At 39.7% G+C, this 20474-nt stretch overlaps 1 protein-coding gene across 1 annotated transcript in view; it reads left to right on the forward strand.

Moving 5' to 3' along the window:
• Positions 1-10642: 10642 nt before the first annotated feature.
• Positions 10643-20474, forward strand: part of mRpL23 (mitochondrial ribosomal protein L23) — a 59907-nt gene continuing 50075 nt past the window's right edge. The window contains exon 1 of the mRNA XM_090389322.1: positions 10643-10960. Within this exon, the coding sequence (XP_090245448.1) occupies positions 10947-10960 (14 nt within the window). The 5' untranslated portion in view covers positions 10643-10946. The remainder of the gene's footprint in view (positions 10961-20474) is intronic.

Consider the following 20474-nt stretch of genomic DNA (forward strand, 5'->3'; position numbering starts at 1 on the left):
GCGTTGGCTGCTCTAGGTTGAAAAAGCAGAGCTCTAGGTTGGACCTAGAGCTCTGCTTTTGGATATCCCAGCAATTAGAGGATACACTATATCAACACTTAGAACATAGAACTTTAGAAAATTCTGTACTACACCATACTGCATTACAAATCCAGGGCTTCCAGATGCAGAAGAGTCTTCCGCCTAAGAAATATTGCAGTTGCAAAGGCTTGGAAAGCCAAGAAATTCTCCTGTTCATCAACTAGAATTGTCTCGCAGCCTTCTGCCATAAGAAGGCTGCGAGACAATTCTATTATTTACCCGAGATACCAATTCAATTCGTAGATCGCTGTACTCCTCACAGTTGTACATAATATGTACCCATGATTCTCTTTCGCCACAATGGTAACTAGATCTTTCAGTAATTCCTAAATCATGCAACTTTGCATTAATCGAACCATGACCAGTCAATAAGAACATAGCTTGTAAGTTTGGGGCAAACCATTTGAATTTTATCGAGGCTTCATTTCTTAAATCTGGGAAAAAATTTTGTGTAATCTGCCCTTTATCACAAACACTCCAACGCTCTTGCCAGACTTTTACCAAAGCATCCCAGATTCTTGCCCTTCCCCTTCCCTTTCTGGGATCTGCCAAGATGTCCACCTGTATATTCAAAAAAGAACAGGGAATGCCACGACGGATGAAGTAAGCCAATGCACAATACACCAAATGTAGATCAATAGGCAATTTGTATATTGCCTAGTATGCAATTAGTATACCGCATAGCCTGCAAAGATTGTGACAGCTGCTACATAGGAGAGACCTCTAGACGTCTTCAAGACCGCCTTGCAGAACACGACAGATCGATTCGCCTTGCTGAGACCGACCAGCCCGCAATCGCGGGCTGGTCGGTCCAGCCCTGAGATCGACCAGAAGTGTTTCGCAATCGCGAAACACTTCTGGTCGACCCACCATGATCTCAATCCCAAGCGCGACTACAAAGTGATTGACCGGTCCCGACACTTTCTTCACCGAATCTAGTTAAAGTCACTTAATATATTGTGTAATTCGAGAGCCATGAACCGCTTCAAAGCCATGAGACTACACCCCATCTTGGAGGCAACTGTTTTAAGTCTAGATAAGTGCTGGAGACAAAACTACGCACGTCCATTCAGCAACAATGAACACCAGTTTAATGGTTGAATGGCCTACCTCGTGCCCTCGCACGCCCAATTGCTCGCACAACTCTATGTCCGTTAAAATAAAGTTTCCATTCTATTTGTTGATAAAGAGGCACGTTCAGCCTTAAACTCCGAAGTATTTATAATTAAAGTTAGATATTTTACTGGATATATACGTTATCATTATTTCCTATAGGCATTACCCTTGTATTTATTGTTTTATTATTATTAGCTATATGGTGCAAGGAAGCCTGAGGCTTATTCTGCACCAACCAAAAAAAAAATTTCTGAGTTACCCTGAGAGAGAGAGAGAGAGAGAGAGAGAGAGAGAGAGAGAGAGAGAGATAGAGAGAGAGAGAGAGAGAGAGAGAGAATGAAATCACCAAGAAAGAGAAGAATGATGATATCCAGCTCAGGACCCTGGGTGTGCCAAGCCCCTACCCACCAGATGTGAGCCCCTTCACTGTATATGATTCGCCGATCGGTTATGACACTCCTAGGTGTTGCGGGATGCGTCCACCCATCGGGATAGGAATGGTGATAATGTTTTGGGTCATTAGCATATTTCTTGTATGAATGCATTAATGCAGTATAAAGAAAGCTTATACAGCATTAATGCATTCATCTGCATACTATAATAGTGAAACGGAATCGTGAAGAGATACCTTTTCACATATATCTGCCAGTTACCTACTAATTTATAATTTAGGATAATTTATAAATTTTATGATGACTTTTGCATTTAATTTTTGTAAAAACTATTCAGAACGTAAGTTGGGTTAATATTTTAAATTTAAAAATTTTAATATTTAATTCTTAAGGCTAGTGAGTCTATTATTGTCAATAGCTTGTGGTCATCTTAAACATTAGAGTTGACATAACTTTTCGGATATACAGAGAGACATGTAAGACAACTCTTTCCAAATTGCAAATACCTACCTAATCCAGGGCAGTTACTAATACGGACGGGAACTTGCAACCCCGGATCACCTGAGCACCAACTGTATTTTCTACAATCATATTTTGTTTACTGTCCTTCCCCTAAAATTCTTCAACACTCTGAGCTATTAGTGCAATAAGAGGGCAGGAGTGTCTATTGCTTTCCTAATCTATATGATATTGGTGTAAATACACCTCTTAAACGAAAAAACTACGTTTGTTGTGTTAAAGGGCATCATTTTATCTGTATCTCATATTGTGCTCATCCTTCACAACGAGTTGCCATGCATTGCACTACCTCGAATAGTGCCGTCTGGGTGGTGGTGGTGGTGCCCACTGAAAATAAGTAATAATAGTCTTCTCTTTTAGTGAAGCGTTGCTTATTCGAGGTAGTGCAATACATGGCAACTTGTTGTGAAGGATGAGCACAATATGAGATACAGATAAAATTATGTGTTTTACACATAATTTTATCTGTATCTCACACCCTTTCACACTACAAACGTAGTTTTTTCGTTTAAGAGTTTTCTATGGTGTATTTACACCAATATTATATAGATTATTTATACTCTTAAACATATGATGCCTTGTTGCATTGACTTTGACTTAAACATTGCTTTCTTCAGTACTTTCCTTAGTACTTAAGAAATAAGTTGGTCATATAGTAAGCAGTTTTCCCTTCGTACTATATGACCAACTACTTTTAATCTGTTTTCAGAAAGAATTTGGTAATTTTCTACATTTTCAGTAATTTTTGTCTATATAATATCGGTGTAAATACACCATAGTTAACCCATATATTTGAGCTACGATTGTAGCGTAGAAGGCATCGTTTTAAATGTATCTCATAATGTGGTTGCCTTCACAACAAGATAGCTACTATTGAATTACTTCAAATAAATAACGCTTCTCTAGTAGAGAAGACTACTGTTATTTATTTTCAGCGGTACCACCACCCAGACGATCGTTTCGAAGCTTTTTGGCTTCGTCATCAGTGGGCGGGCAGGTACCCAGGTAATACAACAAGCCATCTCAGTTGCGATGGGTTTCAGCGGTACCAGCTGGGTGGTGGTACCGCTGAAAATAAATAACAGTAGTCTTCTCTACTAGAGAAGCGTTATTTATTTGAAGTAATTCAATAGTAGCTATCTTGTTGTGAAGGCAACCACATTATGAGATACATTTAAAACGATGCCTTCTACGCTACAATCGTAGCTCAAATATATGGGTTAACTATGGTGTATTTACACCGATATTATATAGTTAATTATCAAAACCCATAAGGATTATGCCTAGTGCATTTAATTTTCCAAAGTAATTTTTGTATACTTTTAACTTCACCTCCCTCTAGCTATATAGCCAGACTGAATGGACGTGCGTAGTGGAAACCACCTACACTTAGTAAAGTCAATACAAAAAAAAAAAAAAAAAAAAATATATATATATATATATATATATATATATATATATATATATATATATATATACAGTATATGTATATATATGGTAATCCTCCAGTGTGGCGTCATGGTCACGGCTACCTCGCAAGTAACCGTCAGCTCCAACCTGTCGTCAATCGCATTCTGATGGAACAGTTCCGACTTGTCACCGAACCTGTAAATCTGACGGAGCATGCGCGGCGCTCGCTGAATTAGAAATAATGAAAAATAAGATCTTTTAATTTTTTCATATACTTTTAATCTGTTTTCAGAAAGAATTTTGTAATTTTTTACATTTTCAGTAATTTTTTGTATACTTTTAACGCGTTTAACGCATCACGGCCAGATCGCAAGTTACTATCAACTCGGACTTGACCGAGCATCTACCGGTTTATATACTGGCAATGTACTATGTACTCGTAGTAATATTTTTTTTTCTCTTATCTGTATTCTGGGAAAATAGCTATTTCAACGTGTTTTCAGAAAGAATAAAAAATAATTCTCAGGAAGTGGCTGTTGCATCATATTGTTCTTTTAATTACCTACTTTTATTATTTTACAATCGAATTCTTATATAGTCAAGGCGTTTGTTTTTATTCTTTTTGAAAACGCGTTGAAATAGCTATTAGCATTAGCAAAGGCACATGATGCAAGAAAGAAAACTTATATAGCATCAGCCAAAAAAATAGGCGTGTGTTTTTATTCTTTCTGAAAACGCGTTGAAATAGCTATTTTCCCACAATGCAGATAAGAGAGAACAAAAAAAAAAAAAAAAAAAAAAAAAAATACTGCGAGTACGTAGTACATTGCCAGTATTAGACCGGCAGATATAGTGAGCGTCGCACATGCACTGTAACAATTCCCAACACATCTTCTTCTTCTTCTTCCAATCATATAGCTCCTTGAGGAGCTGTTGTGGCCACCAACAAATTCCTGCAACTGCATCGATCGTGGACTATACGAGCAGCGTCGCAAAGTGTCATGCCCAGAAGTTCACTGTTCCCATCCTTGTACCTAGTTGCAGGTCTTCCTCTGCACCTCTTCCCCTCGGTTTTTCCTTCCATTATAGTCTTCAACAGAAAGTTTTCCCTTCTTACTATATGACCAAAAAACTCTACATTTCTTTTGTTGATGCTATGAAGAAGAATTTTAGGCCTGCCAATTTTATTCAATACCCACTCATTTGTTCTTCGATCCAAGTAAGAATTACGCAGTATTCTCCTGTAACACCACATTTCAAATGCCTCAATTTTCTTCCTGTCAACTCTTTTCAGATTCCATCCTTCCCATTCATAAGTGGCAACTGCAAAAATTAACGAATCGATGATTCTCAGTTTTGTCTTTAGGGGCGGATCATGATCATATAATCTAGTCTGTAATCAAGTCACAAAGGAGGTTAGGCAGGTGAAGGCAGATTACGAGAAATCTTTGGCAAAGAATGCTAAGAAAAACAGCAAGGATTTCTTCGGTGTTGGATCCACTGTTGTTTTGTATATTTATCAATGATATCGATGAAGGGATATTAGACTTAGTGTCGAATTTGCAAATTAGCATTAGCATTAGTAGAGGCATATGATGCAAGAAAGCAAGCTTATGCAGCAGCAGCCAAAAAAAAAAAAACTTCCACTTCACCCCTCCGTTCGTTCGAAATACCTGTCCAGCTGAGCCTTAAATTTATTTACGCTATCAACCTCCACAACAAGGGATGGAAGTCTGTTCCACCAACCAACTACCCACTGGCTAAAGGCAAATTTCCGCACATCTGTCTTTCCTCAATCTGAATTTATGCCCTCTCAGGTGATTATTCTGAGCAAAAGGAAAAATCCCATCGGAATTGAGAAGGCTCAAACCATTCAAGGCTTTATACACCTCTATCAGATCACCTCGCCGGTGCCTAGTCTCCAGACCTTGTAATTTGCAAAACTTCAGCCTTTCTTCGTAAGAGCAACCCTTTGTTACTTTCACTAATCTTGTTGCCCTTCTCTGTACTCGTTCCAGCAGCTCTACATCCATCTTGAAATGAGGCCTCCAGACCTGGATACAGTACTCAAGGTGTGGCCTGACTATTGCCTTATACAAGGGAATAATCATCTCCTTATTCCTGCTAGAAAAATTCCTGTATATCATTACACAATACACCATGAGCTACTCTTGCAGCCCGTCTGCACTGCTCAGAGCACTTCATATCTGCCTGCAAAATTACACCCAGGTCCTTTTCATTCTCTACCACTGTCAGTGTAGTACCACAGAGTTGATACGTTGTTCTGGGGTTGCCGTTTCCCATATGTAGTATTTTACATTTATCAATGTTAAACTTCATTTGCCACCTCTCAGCCCATCTGCTCAACCTTTCCAGATCCTGTTGCAACAGCATAGCGTCAGTAGTGTCCTTAACTACCCTGCCAACCTTTGTATCGTCTGCAAACTTGGACATTAAGCTTGATATACCATCATCAATATTATTTATAAATACAGAAAACAATAATGGACCCAACACTGAACCCTCAGGGACTCCACTAATAACATTAGTCCACGATGAGCAGTGTCCATTGATTACCACTCTCTGTCTTCTCCCGCTCAACCACCCTTTTATCATAATAGCAATATGCCTCCAATGCCACACTGCTCCAATTTGTGCAGCAGTCTTCCATATGCAACAGTATCAAAAGCCTTTCTAAGATCCAAGTATATAATATCAAAGCTATTCCCTGCATCCAGCTCTTTTGTGACTGCATCATAGTATCCAATCAAATTGGTCAGGCAAGACTACCCCTTAACAAAACCATGCGGTGTCTGAGCTATAACTGAAGTCTTGTCTAGATGGTCCTTCAGTGCTTCTTTAACCAGTGCCTCCATTAATTTTCCTGGAACGGAAGTTAAACTCACAGGTCTATAATTACTTATGTCAGCCTTTGATCCTCTTTTGTGAATTGGGGTCACATTTGCACTTCTCCAGTCTATGGGTACCTCCCCTGAGTCCAAAGAAGCTCCCATAATTATGGCTAGGGGTTTGCTTACTTCCTTTGCTGCCTCCTTTAATATAACTGGATAGATCACATCCACCCCAGGTACCTTTCTTGTGTTTATCTTCAACAATTTCTCCTGCACTTTACTCTCAGTTATTACAAGATTATCTAGCGTACTGACAGAGTTGAATACACCTCGGGCATTCTCCTCGCTAAATAACCTAAATAACTCCTCATGTGTGAATGTCGATGCGAAATATTCATTTAGTTTGTTAGCTGCCTGAGGAGGATATCAACTGTTGAACCAATGATATCAAGTGGACTTGATATAAATATATAAAGTGGACTTGATATAAATATATAAAGTGGACTTGATATAAATATATAAAGTGGACTTGATATAAATATATAAAGTGGACTTGACATAAAGATGATACAAAGGCTGGCAGGGTTGTTAATGACAGTAATTGCAGTGAGCTATGTAACAGGATCTAGAAAATATGTGCAGACGGGCTGAGAATTGGCAACTGAAGTTTAACATTGACAAGTGCAAAGTACTGCATATTGGTAGAAGTAACGCCAGAGGAACGTACCAACTGTGTGGTACTACACTTAGGGTGGCAGAAAAGGAAAAAGACCTCGGAGTAATTGTCAGTCAAATATGAAGTTTGCTGAGCAATGCAGACAGGCTGCCAGAGCAGGTCATGGGGTTTTGTCAATGATATACAGGAATATTTCTAGCAGGGAAAGGGAGGGGATTGTCCCTCTGTACAAGGCAATGGTCAGGCCACGCCTTGAGTACTGCGTACAGGTCTGTAGTCCTCATTTTAGGAAAGATGTAAATTTGCTTGAGAGTGTACAGAGAAGGGCAACAAGATTGGTGAGGGGAAGCCGCTCTTACCAAGAGCGGCTTTAGTTCTGCAAATTGCAGCGGCTGGGGACTAGGCACCTGCGAGTTGATCTGATTGATTGAGGTGTATATGGCCTTGAATGGGTTGAGCACGGTGAATTCTGATGGGATTTTCCACTTGTTGAGATTACGAACCTAAGGGGGCATAAATTCAAATTGAGGAAAGACAGCTGTAGAACAGATGTGCGGAAATTTGCCTTTAGCCAGCGGGTGGTTAATCGCTGGAAGAAACTTCCATCTGTCGTTGTGGAAGTTGATTGGCTAAATAAATTTAAGAAGGAACGGGACATGCATTTGGAGGGAATGGTGTGATTTTTTTTTTCCCCATGCGACTACTACTACTACTTCCTGAAGCAGATTGTGGCAGCGAGCATCGCGCATGTTCTGTGAAAATTCCCAGCACATATACGGCAGATATTTGGGTGATTTCAATTTGCCTCTAATTGATTGGAGTAAATGGGAAGGAAACTCGACATGGGGAACAAAATTTTTAAATCAACTAGATGACTGTTATTTATATCAACATGTCAGGGAAAGTACTAGAGAAAAGAATATCCTAGCCCTCATCATCACACATGAATCAGATGACATAACAGGGCTGACAGTAGAGGAACCAGTAGCAGGAAGTGATCACGGAGTTCTACGGTGGATGATGACGAGAGAGGTAGCAGAAGTAAAAGGCAAAGGAATGGGTTTTAATTTCAGAAAAGGAAATTACGATGCCTTAAGGTACTACATGGCCTCTATTAACTGGGTAGATATCGTGCAGAAAATGAATACATTTCAACTGTGGTACGCTTTTAAAACATTAATCACAGATGCCTTGAATGCGTATATACCATTAAAAAAATACTCCACGAGGAGGGCTCCAAATTGGATGAATAGTGAAGTTGCCACATTACTTGAGCAGAAAAAGGTGGCATGGAAGGGTTACAGAGCAATAAAAAGTACTGAAGCCTATTAGGTGATGTGTAATAGAGCCACAGAAAAGGTTCGACAGGCAAAGGCAGTTTATGAGAAATCACTAGCAAACAGAGCAAAGAGGGGGAGGGGGGGTGGATAAAGAATTCTTCACATATATAAATGCCAAGAAGAGCAGGACAAACCAGATCGGACCTTTACGTAAGGGAAAGGGGACAGTAATAAATACACCAGCTGCCGTTGCAGATGAACTCAACAGTTATTTTGCATGGATATTTACAAATGAAAATCCTTTTGTGGTAATGGGAAATTATGGGAGCGAAGTTGAAAAATATGTAATTAATGATATTGAAATTTCGCAAGATTATTTAATGAAAAACCTTTCGAGCCTACAGACCAGTAAGGCTCCTGGAGTTGATGGAATATACCCTATAATCTTAAGGGAGGTGGCAAGCGAGTGCATTGAACCATTGAGGCTAATTAAGCGAGCATCACTAGACTCTGGGGAGATTCCCTTGGATTGGAAAAGTGCAAATGTATCTCCCATACATAAGGGTGGCTCTAAAAGGAAATTATCGACCTGTTAGTCTGACTTCAGTAGTAGGGAAAATCATGGAGGCAATGATCAAGTGTGGATTTCAGTATCATTTGGATCGAATTGAAATTCTCAAGGATACTCAGCATGGTTTTGTAAAGGGAAAATCATGTTTAACAAAACTGGTTCGCTATTTCGAAAGGGTCACTCACGAGCTGGATTTAGTGAATAATTTCGACATTGTTTATTTAGATTTCAGCAAAGCTTTTGACTCAGTCCCACATGAGCAGCTGCTTTATAAGCTGGAACAGATTGGAATCACTGGGAAAATCCTGAGATGGATAGAAGGATGGCTTCAGGGCAGGAGGCAGAGGGTTGTGATAATGGCTATTCTTCAGATTGGGTTGTGAGAAGTGGGGTTCCCCAGGGATCAGTATTAGGACCACTGTTATTTTTAATTTTCATAAACGACATTGATGAAGGGACAGAGGGCGTGATGTCTAAATTTGCAGATGATGTTAAAATTGGTAGAATAGTTAATGTCACCGTCAAGCTGAGCTTCTTCAGAGAGACCTAGATAGACTTCAGGAATGGTCCGAAAAATGGCAGCTATGCTTTAATCCAACAAAGCGTAAGGTATTACACCTGGGAAACAGTAATCCCAAAATAACTTATTCACTTGGTGGAGTTCAACTAAACCCAGTACTGCAGGAAAGGGACTTGGGTGTTACGATACGGTCAGACATGAAATTCTCTGAGCATTGTAAACAGGTTGCAAGGAAGGCCCATGGTGTCCTATTGATGATCTATTGAACTTTTGCAAGTAGAGATAGGGACGTGATAATCCCATTATATAAGGCTTTTGTTAGACCACACTTGGAATACTGGGTTCAAGTATGGAGACCGCACCTAAAGAAAGACATCGAGCTTCTTGAAAGGATGCAAAGGCGGGTAACTCGCCTGGTGAGATCGGCAAAAGGGCGTCCTTATGAAGAAAGACTTCGAATATGTCTGTTGCAGAGTTTGGAAACTAGACACCTTAGAGGAGATTTGATTGAGGTGTTTAAGGCTCTGAGAGGCATCAGTAAAATCAATGAGGATGAAGTTTTCAAGATTATAAATGAAGCTAGAACTAGGGGACATAAATTCAAGTTACGGGGGGAAATGTTTAGATTGGACTGCAGGAAGTTTTATTTTAGCCAGTGAGTTATAAATTACTGGAATAAGTTGCCTTCATGGGTGGTAGAGGCTGACAGTTTGGGGAAATTCAAAGGTCATCTGGATAGTACTTTCGCGTAAGGGAAGCGCAGAGGATAATAGGTTTAATTTCCTTTTTTTTTATTAATTATTATTATTATTTTTTTTTTTTGTTTTTATCATTGTTTTGTTCGTTTTTTTTTTTTTTTTTTTGGCTGGTGTAGCCAGTTTTTTTTTGGCTGGTGTAGCATAATGCTTTCTTGCACCATGCGGCCATTACTAATAGTAATACTAATAGTATATCGATTACTGAAAATGTATAAAATTACCAAATTATTTCTGAAAACAGATTAAAAGTATATAAAAAATTACTGAAATATGTTATTTTTCATTATTTTTAATACTGCGAGTGCCGTGCATGCTCCGTTAGAATTACAGGTTCGGTGACAAGTCGGAACTGTTCCAGGTTTGAGCTGACGGTGACTAGCGAGGTAACCGTGACCATTATGCTATACGTACTGACTACGACGCTATACTATATATATATATAACTTTCAATTCGTTTCATTTTTGAATTACTCAAACTACGTCGTAAAACACAGACGCAAAGCAATGAACAAGACGCAATAACAAGCTGCGTGAGCCATTTCACGTAATCTGTGGTCACGGTGTGGAGCTCAATCGCTTCCGTTTTGTTACGTTGTCAACACAGACAATCTTACTACTCTGTGACAGAGTAGAACTGTGGTAATACGTGTGTGTGGTTGTCATGGTACGTTGCCGAAGTTTTGGGATAACGTTGTGTTCTTGGTATCTGAAATATTTCATCTGAGTCATACTTGAAAATTAAGTGTGGTAATTTATTTCAAATACTGAAACATGTCTACAAGACTGTAAGTACAGAAATGTAACCCATCTAAAATATGATAAATTATCTGTACCCATTACTTATACGTTTTAAGCCTGTAACTATTATATATTAGTACTTTCTGCATTCATGTATGCAACACTTGAAGTGGGGAAAAGAACAGATGACACGACAATTAAAGCTGTAGCAAGCTAAAAATGAGTGGTGGGGCGGTTTGTATAAATTCCTTTGATACGAAGAACCGTCCATTACGAAGTACTGTACCGTCCATTGGAAGGTAATGAGATGGTGTTCCGACTCACTGAAAAGAATTGAGGTGGCGAGGATAAATAACACGATGCTCGCTGTTCTAGTTGGTGGAATACATATTTTTAGTGGATAACATTAACTATTATTTTAAAAGTAAATATAGGTTTTATTCATAAATAAAACAATAGAAATTCGTTCAAAGACAAAATGGAAAATATAAATACAAAAGAGGAAGGAGCCATAGAAGGCTGTCTGTTCTGAGCTATAACCTGTTTAATCCAGTTATATTGGGGAGTTCATTCCCTCTCACTTCAAGCACCGCCTACCTATTATTATTAGCTATATGGTGCAAAGAAGCCTGAGGCTTACGCTACACCAGCCAAAAAAAAAAAAAAAAAATCATCTAGCTCACTGCCAGAGTTTAATTCACCACTGGCATTCTCCTCCCTGAATAACTCCTCATGTGTGAATGTAGATGCAAAATACTCATTTAGTTTGTTAGCTACCTGAGCAGGATCATCAACAGTTGAACCATTGATATCCAGTGGACCAATCTGATTCATCCACTTCTTTCTAGAGTTTACAGTTTAGAGTTTTCTTTCTAGAAAAACAGCAAAGAACACTTTGCTGTTTTTCTTTGCATCCTTTGCCAAAGATTTCTAGTAATCTGCCTTTGCCTGCTTAACCTCCTTTGTGACTTGGTCTACAGACCAGCTTATATCTATTATAGACTTCCGTGTCACCCAGTAATTTATATGTATCCCATGCATTTTTCTTTTGTACCACATGTCTCATTAGTTCATCTGACTTCCATTTAGGCCCAAACCTTGAACAATATTTCTTAGTTGGTATGAAAAGCTTAGTGGCTTCCAAGATTAATTCTTTTAACGCTTCCCATTTTCAATTTGCATTTCAGTTGGTCCCACCGGATAGAATATAAATACTGTCTCAGACCTCCGTAGTCCCTTTACCCCTGATAGTAGTTACCTCTTTGATTAAATCCCACTTCAGCACACACTGCACCTAGTGGTTCCTTTTTCTGCAGATTCTTAAAGAAAATATTAAGAATCACTACTTATGATCAGATCAAGAGTATTGCTTCCTCTAATTGCCTCCCGAACATGCTTCTATAGAAAATAATCATCCAATAAATCCACAAAAGCTTTGCTAGTGCATGAGTGACCAACCCACAAATTGCACTCAATATCTGGGAAATTAAAATCCCCCATTATAAGACTTTCTGATTTACTGGCCCACTCTATTTCCCTGTACAGTGTTTATTATGCGCATTAGAGTCATTAGGCGTATAACACACTCCTATTCTCAATTTCGATTTCCCAGTGCTTATGTCACCAACTGACTCGACATTGCACTGTCCAGCGATGTCAACTGGCTGATTCCTTGGATTTTATGTATTTCTTAACTAATAGCATAAACCCCTTCTCCCTTCCTATCCTCCCTGTACACGGACTCCCCAAATTCCATTTCTGCATTCCTTATATTTGTGTGACACCACGTCTCTGATATCCCAACAATATCTGCCTTTGATGTTTTGACTAACACCTCAAATTCCTCAAATTTATTTACCAAACTCCTAGCATTGGTGTACATGCAAGTATATACACACCCGTTCCTATTCTTAGCTACTCTAACACAGCTACCCCATATATTCACTTGTTCCGTAATGACTCCCAGCAGTTTCTGAAATTCTCTGCAACTTGTTTTCCAGGCTGCTGCTCATTCGAATAGAAACAGTGCAAGAATCATTTTCACCTCTGCCAGCGGCTATTTTTTATCTATTAGTCCATGTATTAGTCCATCTATTAGTCCAAGCTAGCAGTTTTCTGACCCACCTAACACTGCCTTGATATCATCAACAAATATTCTTGCACCCTTTCTATTTAAGTGTATCCCATCCCGGTAGAAGCATTCTCTCCTGTTAACAAGCACAGACCAGGCTGAGAAAAATTCTACCCCTTGAGCCTTGCACAATCTCTCCAGGACCAAATTGATTGACAGGGTTCTCATCATATACACCCTCCTATCGTTTCTGGGCAGAATTGCGGACAATTTCAAATTCAACCCTACTTCATGGCTTTTTTTCAACAGTGACCTGTACGTGTTAAGTAATTCCACCAGTCTCCTACTCTTAATATCATTAGTGCCCTTAAATGATGATATCTGCTCTACAACGTCATTAATCTTTGCTTCTGGCAGACATACCCCGGTCCTGTTCTATCTATCCTTTTTGCACAATATATTCCCCGTTTCCCTGACAATAGTCACCAACAACTGCTAGTTCCTGTGGGACCAATGCATTCTGCCTTAGGGGTTGCCGCTGTGTTGCGTGATGTTCAAGTGCAAGCTCTGGCATTGATGTGGGCAGCTGAGAGCTTGATGGGCTCCTCAATTTAGATCCTTTGAGAGCATTCATCCTGACCTTCAAGCTCTCATATAGGCCCATAACAAGTCTGAGTTGTCGCCTGATTTCCTCACACTCCTTACATTGTGCACACACAAAGACATTCCTCTTTGCAATATCATGTCCCATCCCTGATTGCTCCAAAAACAAGTATTGCGCTACCTTACATAAGTAACACTTCATCAATGGAGAAGACTACTGTTTTTATTCTCAGCAGATACCACAACCCAGATGGCACCATTTCGGAGCTTGTTGGCTCCTCATCGGTGGGTACGCAGGTACCCTGGAGATGCATTGATGACAACCCAGTTGCAAAGTATAGCTCCACAATATGAGAGATACCTAGTGGACTTAGTAGCTGGTTGTGTGTAGAAATGATGTGGAAGCCTATGATAGATATAATCTGGGCTGTAACCAAGTCACAAAGGAGATTAGGCAGGCAAAGGCAGATAATGAGAAATCTTTGGCAAAGGATGCAAAGAAAGGATGTAGAGCTGTTGGAACGAGTACAGAGAAGGGCAACAAGGTTAGTGAGTTCTTTACCTATATAAACTCTAGAAGGAAAGGGATTACCAAATTGGTCCACTGGATATTGATGGTTCAACTGTTGATGATCCTGCTCAGGTGGCTAACAAACTAAATGAGTATTTTGCATCTACATTCACACATGAGGAATTATTCAGGGAGGGGAATGCCAGAGTTGAACTAAACTCTGGGAGTGAGCTAGATGATTTTGTAATAACTGAGTGGAAAGTGGAGGAGAAATTGTTGAAGATAAACATAAAAAAGGCACCCTGGGTGGATGGGATCTATCCAGATATATTAAAGGAGGCAGCAAAGGAAGTAAACAAACCCTTAGCCATAATTATGAGAGCTTCTTTGGACTCAGGGGAGGTACCCATGGACTGGAGATGTGCAAATGTGACCCCAATTCACAAAGGAGGATCAAAGGGTGACACAAGTAATTATAGACCTGTTAGTTTAACTTCTGTTCCAGGAAAATTAATGGAGGTACTGGTTAAAGAAGCACTGCAGTATCATCTAGACAAGACTTCACTTACAACTCGGACACAGCATGGTTTTGTTAAGGAAAAGTCTTGCCTGACTAATTTCATTAGATACTATGATGTGGTCACAAAGGAACTGGATGCAGGGAATAACTTTGATATCATATATTTGGATCTTAAAAAGGCTTTTGTTACTGTTGCACATGGAAGACTGCTGAACAAATTGGCGCAGTGTGGAATTGCGGGCAAATTGCTGCTATGGATAAAGGGATGGTTGAGTGGGAGAAGACAGAGAGTGGTAATCAGTGGACACTGGTCATCGTAGACTAATGTTGTTAGTGGAGTCCCTAAGGTTCAGTGTTGGGTCCATTATTGTTTTCTGTATTTATAAATGATATTGATGATGGTATATCAAGCGTAATGTCCAAGTTTGCAGACGATACAAAGGTTGGCAGGGTTGTTAAGGACACTAATGACAGCACTAATTTCAACAGGATGTAGAAAAGTTGAGCAGGTAGGCTGAGAGGTGGCAAATGATGTTAAAATTGACAAATGTAAAGTACTGTATATGGTAAGTAGTAACTCCAGAGTAACATATAAATATGGTACTACACTAACAGTGGTAGAGAATGAAAAGGACTTGGGGGTAATTGTGCAGGCAGATATGAAGTTTTCTGAGCAGTGCAGATGGGCTGCAAGAGTAGCTCATGGTGTCTTTTCACTGATATACAGGAATTTTTCTAGCAGGGATAAGGAGGTGATTATCCCCTTGTATAAGGCAATGGTCAGGCCACACCTTGAGTACTGTATACAGGTCTGGAGGCCTAATTTTAAGAAGGATGTAGAGCTGTTGGAACGAGTACAGAGAAGGGCAACAAGGTTAGTGAATGGAACAAAGGGTTGTTCTTATGAAGAAAGGCTTAAGTTTTGCAAATTACACTGTCTGAAGACTAGGCTCCTGCGAGGTGATCTGATTGAGTTGTATAAAGCCTTGAATGGTTTGAGCATGCTCAATGCTGATGGGATTCTTTCTCTTGCTCAGAGTAATCACCTGAGAGGGCATAAATTCAAATTCAGGAAAGACAGATGTAGGATAGATGTGCAGAACTTTGCCTTTAGCCAGCAGGTAGTTGTTTGGTGGAACAGACTTCCATCCTTTGTTGTGGAAGTTGATAGCCCAAATGAATTTAAAGCCGAGCTGGATAGGTATTTGGAATGAACGGAGGGGTGAAATGGGAGCGTTTTTTTTTTGTTTTTATTTTTGGCTGATGCTGTATAAGCTTGCTTTCTTGCATCATATGCCTCTACTAATGATAAAGTAATGCTTCATCAATGGAGAAGACTACTGTTTCTTATTCTCAGCAGATACCACGACCCAGATGGCACCATTGTGGAGCTTGTTGGCTTCTCATCAGTGGGTGGGCAGGTATCCTGGTGATGCAATGATAACAACCCAGTTGCAAGGTATAGCTCCACAATATGAGAGATACCTAGTGGACTTAGCAGCTGGCTGTGTGTAGAAATGATGCACTTGCATGTCTCTTAACTATTTCACAACCTTAGACTTTTAGCCCTAAATTGCTCTATGATCTTAATTACTTGCACACCATTAGGCCATCTCGCATATTGTGTAGCTATACTTTGCAACTGGGTTGTTATCATTCGTCACGAGGGTACCTGCCCACCCACTGATGAGGAGCCACCAAGCTCCGAAATAGTTCTGTCTGGGTGGTGGTATCTGCTGAGAATAAGGAACAGTAGTGTTCTCCGTTTGTGAAGCATTACTTATTCGAGGTAGTGCAATCCAATGGCAACTCATTGTGAAGGTATTCACAATATGAGATGTAATTAATGATGCCAATTCTTAGTTACTTAGTAGTTGGCTGCGTGTAAAAATGATGAACTTGCACTAACTTACTTGTCAATTAACTATTTCGCAACCTGAGGCTTATAGCCCTAAAGTGCTCTATTATGTTGAATTTGAACCGAAATGAAGCAGCAAAGCAAAAGGCTTAAGATAGCAGGAGTGGCTTGGGGGAGAACTGAAGGGGGAGGCAGAATCACAGCCTTATGAAATGTACTGGTAGTTTGATGTTTGCTGAGCTATCAGGAATGGGACATGATATTGCTAAGGGGGATGACTTTGTGTACATGATGTAAAGAGTGTGAGGATGTTAGGATCCGGCCCAGTATTGTTATGGACCTTTATGAGAGCTTGAAGAACAGGGTGCATGTCCTCAAAGCATTTAAATTAGGGTGTCCATCAAGATCCCAGCTGTTAACATCAAAGCCAGAGCTTGCACTCTGTCATCAGGCAACACATTGGCAATCTCTAAGGCAGAATGCACTGGTTCCACAGGAGCTAGTTGTTGTCGGTGGCTCTATTTTCAGGGAAATATATTGTGCAAAAAGGATAAATGGAATAGGACCAGGGTATGTCTGCCAGGTGCAAATGTTGATGACATTGTAGAGATATCTTTTAAAGGCACAAAAGGTGATATTGTTGTGTATGTTGGCACAATTGATATTGAGTAGAAGATTTGCTGACTTAACAAATACAGGTCAATATTTAAAAAAGTCATGAGTTAGGATTATATCTGCCGATGCTATTAAGGTAATGTTATGTGCAGACTAATAGATTAACAATAGCTGCAGACTAATATAGATTAACAAATAAATACATGGGCTGTGATAGGGAAACTAAGAGTAAGAATAGGTGCATGTGTATTTGTATGTACGGCACTGCTAGGAGAATAGTAAATAAATTTGATGAATTTGAAGAGCTGGTCAAGACATCAAATTTGGACATTGTTGGGATATCAGAGATGTGTCACACATATATAAGGAATACAGAATTTGAATATGTGTAGTACAATATGTACAGAAAGGATGGACAGGATAGGAAGGGAGGAGGGATTATGCTGTTAGTTAAAAAAAACAAAATCTAAGCCAGTGCATCAGTTGAAATGGGAGGCTAGCATAGGATGAACAACTGTACAGAGAATTAGTGGGCCAGTAAATCAGGATGTCTTATGGGAGATTTTAACTTTACAGATATTGACTGGAACTTGTGGATTGGTCACTCACATACTAGCAAGACGTTTGTGGATTTATTGGATGATTGTTTTCTACAGCAGCATGTTCAAGAGGCAACCTGATGGAGCCTTGAGAGGAAGTCTTAAATGTTTCAATTGAATCCCCTCACAGGTGCCTAATCTCAGGATGCTGGGGTTTACAGAACTAGCCTTTCTTTGCAAGAGTACCCTTTTTGCTGGTCAAGACATCAAAGGTGGATATGACTCTGATATTGTTGGGATATCAGAGACGTGGTGTCACACAGATATTAGGAATGCAGAATTGGAATTTGAGGGGTACAATGTGTACAGAAAGGACAGAGAGGATAGGATGGGAGGAGAAGTTATGCTGTTAATTAAGAAAAACAATATCTAAGGAAGTGCATCCATTTGACATAGATGGACAGCAATGTTGAGTCAGTTTGGTGTGACATCAGCACTAGGAAAGCAAAAAGGAGAGTAGGAGTGTGTTATAGGCCTAATGAGTATAACGAACAGTTGTTCAGAGAAATAGAATGGGCCAGTAAATCAGATTGTGTTATAATGGGGGATTTTAACTTCCCAGGTATTGACTGGAACTTGTAGTTGGCCGCTCGCACACTAGCAAGACTTTTTTGGATTTATTAGATGATTGTTTTCTGCAGCAGCATGTTCGAGAGGCAACCAGAGAGTGTAATACTTGTGATCTGGTTATCAGCAGTGATTATTCGTGCAGTAAGAATTTGCAGATAAAGGAACCACTATGTGGGAATGATCACAGTGTACTGATGTGGGATTTACTTAAAGATATAATTTACCATCATGGGTAAAGGGAAGGGTTTTTGCTTCCATAAAGGTGACTACAGTAATCTCAGATGGTTTTTAACTTCTGTACAGTGTGACCAACTGATGATTACCAACATCAAATTCTAAGTTGGATGCATTCAAGGAACTAATTGTTGAAGCGACTAGGCTTTTCATACCGATTAAGACATACTGTTCAAAGTTTAGGCCTAAATGGATGTTAGATGAACTATTAAGACTTGTGGCAGAGAGGAAAAATACATGGGGTGCATATAAATTATCAGGCGACACAGAAGCCCATGGCAGATATAAACTAGTGTGTAAGTCACAAAGGAGATTAGGCAAGTGAAGGCAAATTACGAGAAATCTTTGGTAATGGATGTTAAGAAAAACAGCAAGGACTTCTTTACTTATATAAACTCTAGAAGGAAGGGGATGAATCAGATCTGTCCACTTGATGTTGATGGTTTGACTGTTGATGATCCTGCTCAGATAGCTGATAAGTTGAATGAGTATTTTTCACATTCACACATGAGCAGTTATTAAGGGAGGAAAATTCCAGAAGTTTATCAAACTGTAATAGGGTGCTTAATTATTTTGTAATAACCGAGAGCAAAGTGAAGGAGAAATTATTGAAGTTAAACATAAGAAATGCACTGAGGTGGATGGGATCTAACCAGTTATAATGAAAGGAGGTGGCAAAGGAAGTAAGCAAACCCTTAGCCATAATTATGAGAGCATCCTTGGATTTATGGGTAGTTACCTGAGTCCAAGGATGCTCTCACGGACTGGAGATGTGCAAATGTAATTCACAAAGGTGTATCTAACAGTGATACGAGTAATTATGGACCAGTTAGTTTAACTTTGTTCTGGGGGAAATAATGGAGTCACTGGTTAAAGATGCATTGAGGGATCATCTAGACAAGACTGCAGTAATAATTCAGACACAGCATGGGTTGGTTATGGGAGCTTGTCTCACAAATTGGATTGGATACTATGATGTGGTTACAAAGGAACTGGATGCAATAAATAATTTGGTTATCATATACTTGGTTTTTATGAAAGCTTTTGACACTGTTGAACATGGAAGACTACTGTACAAATTGCAGCAGAATGGATAAAAGGGTGGTTGAGTGGAGAAAACAGAGGGTGGTAATCAGTGGACGCTGTTCTTTGTGGACTAATGTTATTAGTGGAGTCCCATAGGGTTCAATTTTGGGCCCACTGTTGTTTTGTATATTTATCAATGATATTGATGAAGGCATATCAGGTTTAATGTTGAAGTTTGCAGATGATACAAAGGTTGGCAGGGTTGTTAATGACAGTAATTGCAGTGTGCTATGCAACAGGATCTAGAAAATATGTGCAGACGGGCTGAAAAGTGGCAACTGAAGTTTAACATAGACAAATGCAAAGTACTGCATGTGGGGAGAACCCCAGAGAAATGTACCAACTGTGTGGTACTACACTCAGGGTGGTAGAAAACGAAAAAGGCATGGGAGTAATTGTGCAGTGAGATATGAAGTTTTCTGAGCAATGCGGACAGGTTGCCAGAGCAGGTCATGGGGTATTGTCAATGATATACAGGAATTTTGCTAGTAGGAAAAAGGAGGCGATTATCCCTTTGTATAAGCCAATGCTCAGGCTACTCCTTGAGTACTGCACACAGGTCTGGAGGCCTCATTTTAGGATGGATATAGAGTTGCTTGATGTGTACAGAGAAGGACAACAGTTTTGGTGAGGGGAATGAAGGGGTCCTCTTACAAAGAAAGTCTTGGTAAGAGGACTCCTTCAAATTGCAGTGGCTGGAGAATAGGAACCTGCGAGGTGATCTGATTGAGGTGTATTAGGCCTCGAATGGGTTGAGTACGCTGAATTCTGATGGAATTTTTTGGCTTGCTCAGATTATAAACCAGAGGAGGCATAAATTCAAATTGAGGAAAGAGGTGCAGAAATTTGCCTTTAGCCAGCAGGTGGTTAATTGCTGGAACAAACTTCCGTCTG

Source organism: Mastigoproctus giganteus, chromosome 14, assembly GCF_048544385.1.
Source record: "Mastigoproctus giganteus isolate SK-2022 chromosome 14, ASM4854438v1, whole genome shotgun sequence".
Classification (NCBI taxonomy): Eukaryota; Metazoa; Arthropoda; class Arachnida; order Uropygi; family Thelyphonidae; genus Mastigoproctus; species Mastigoproctus giganteus.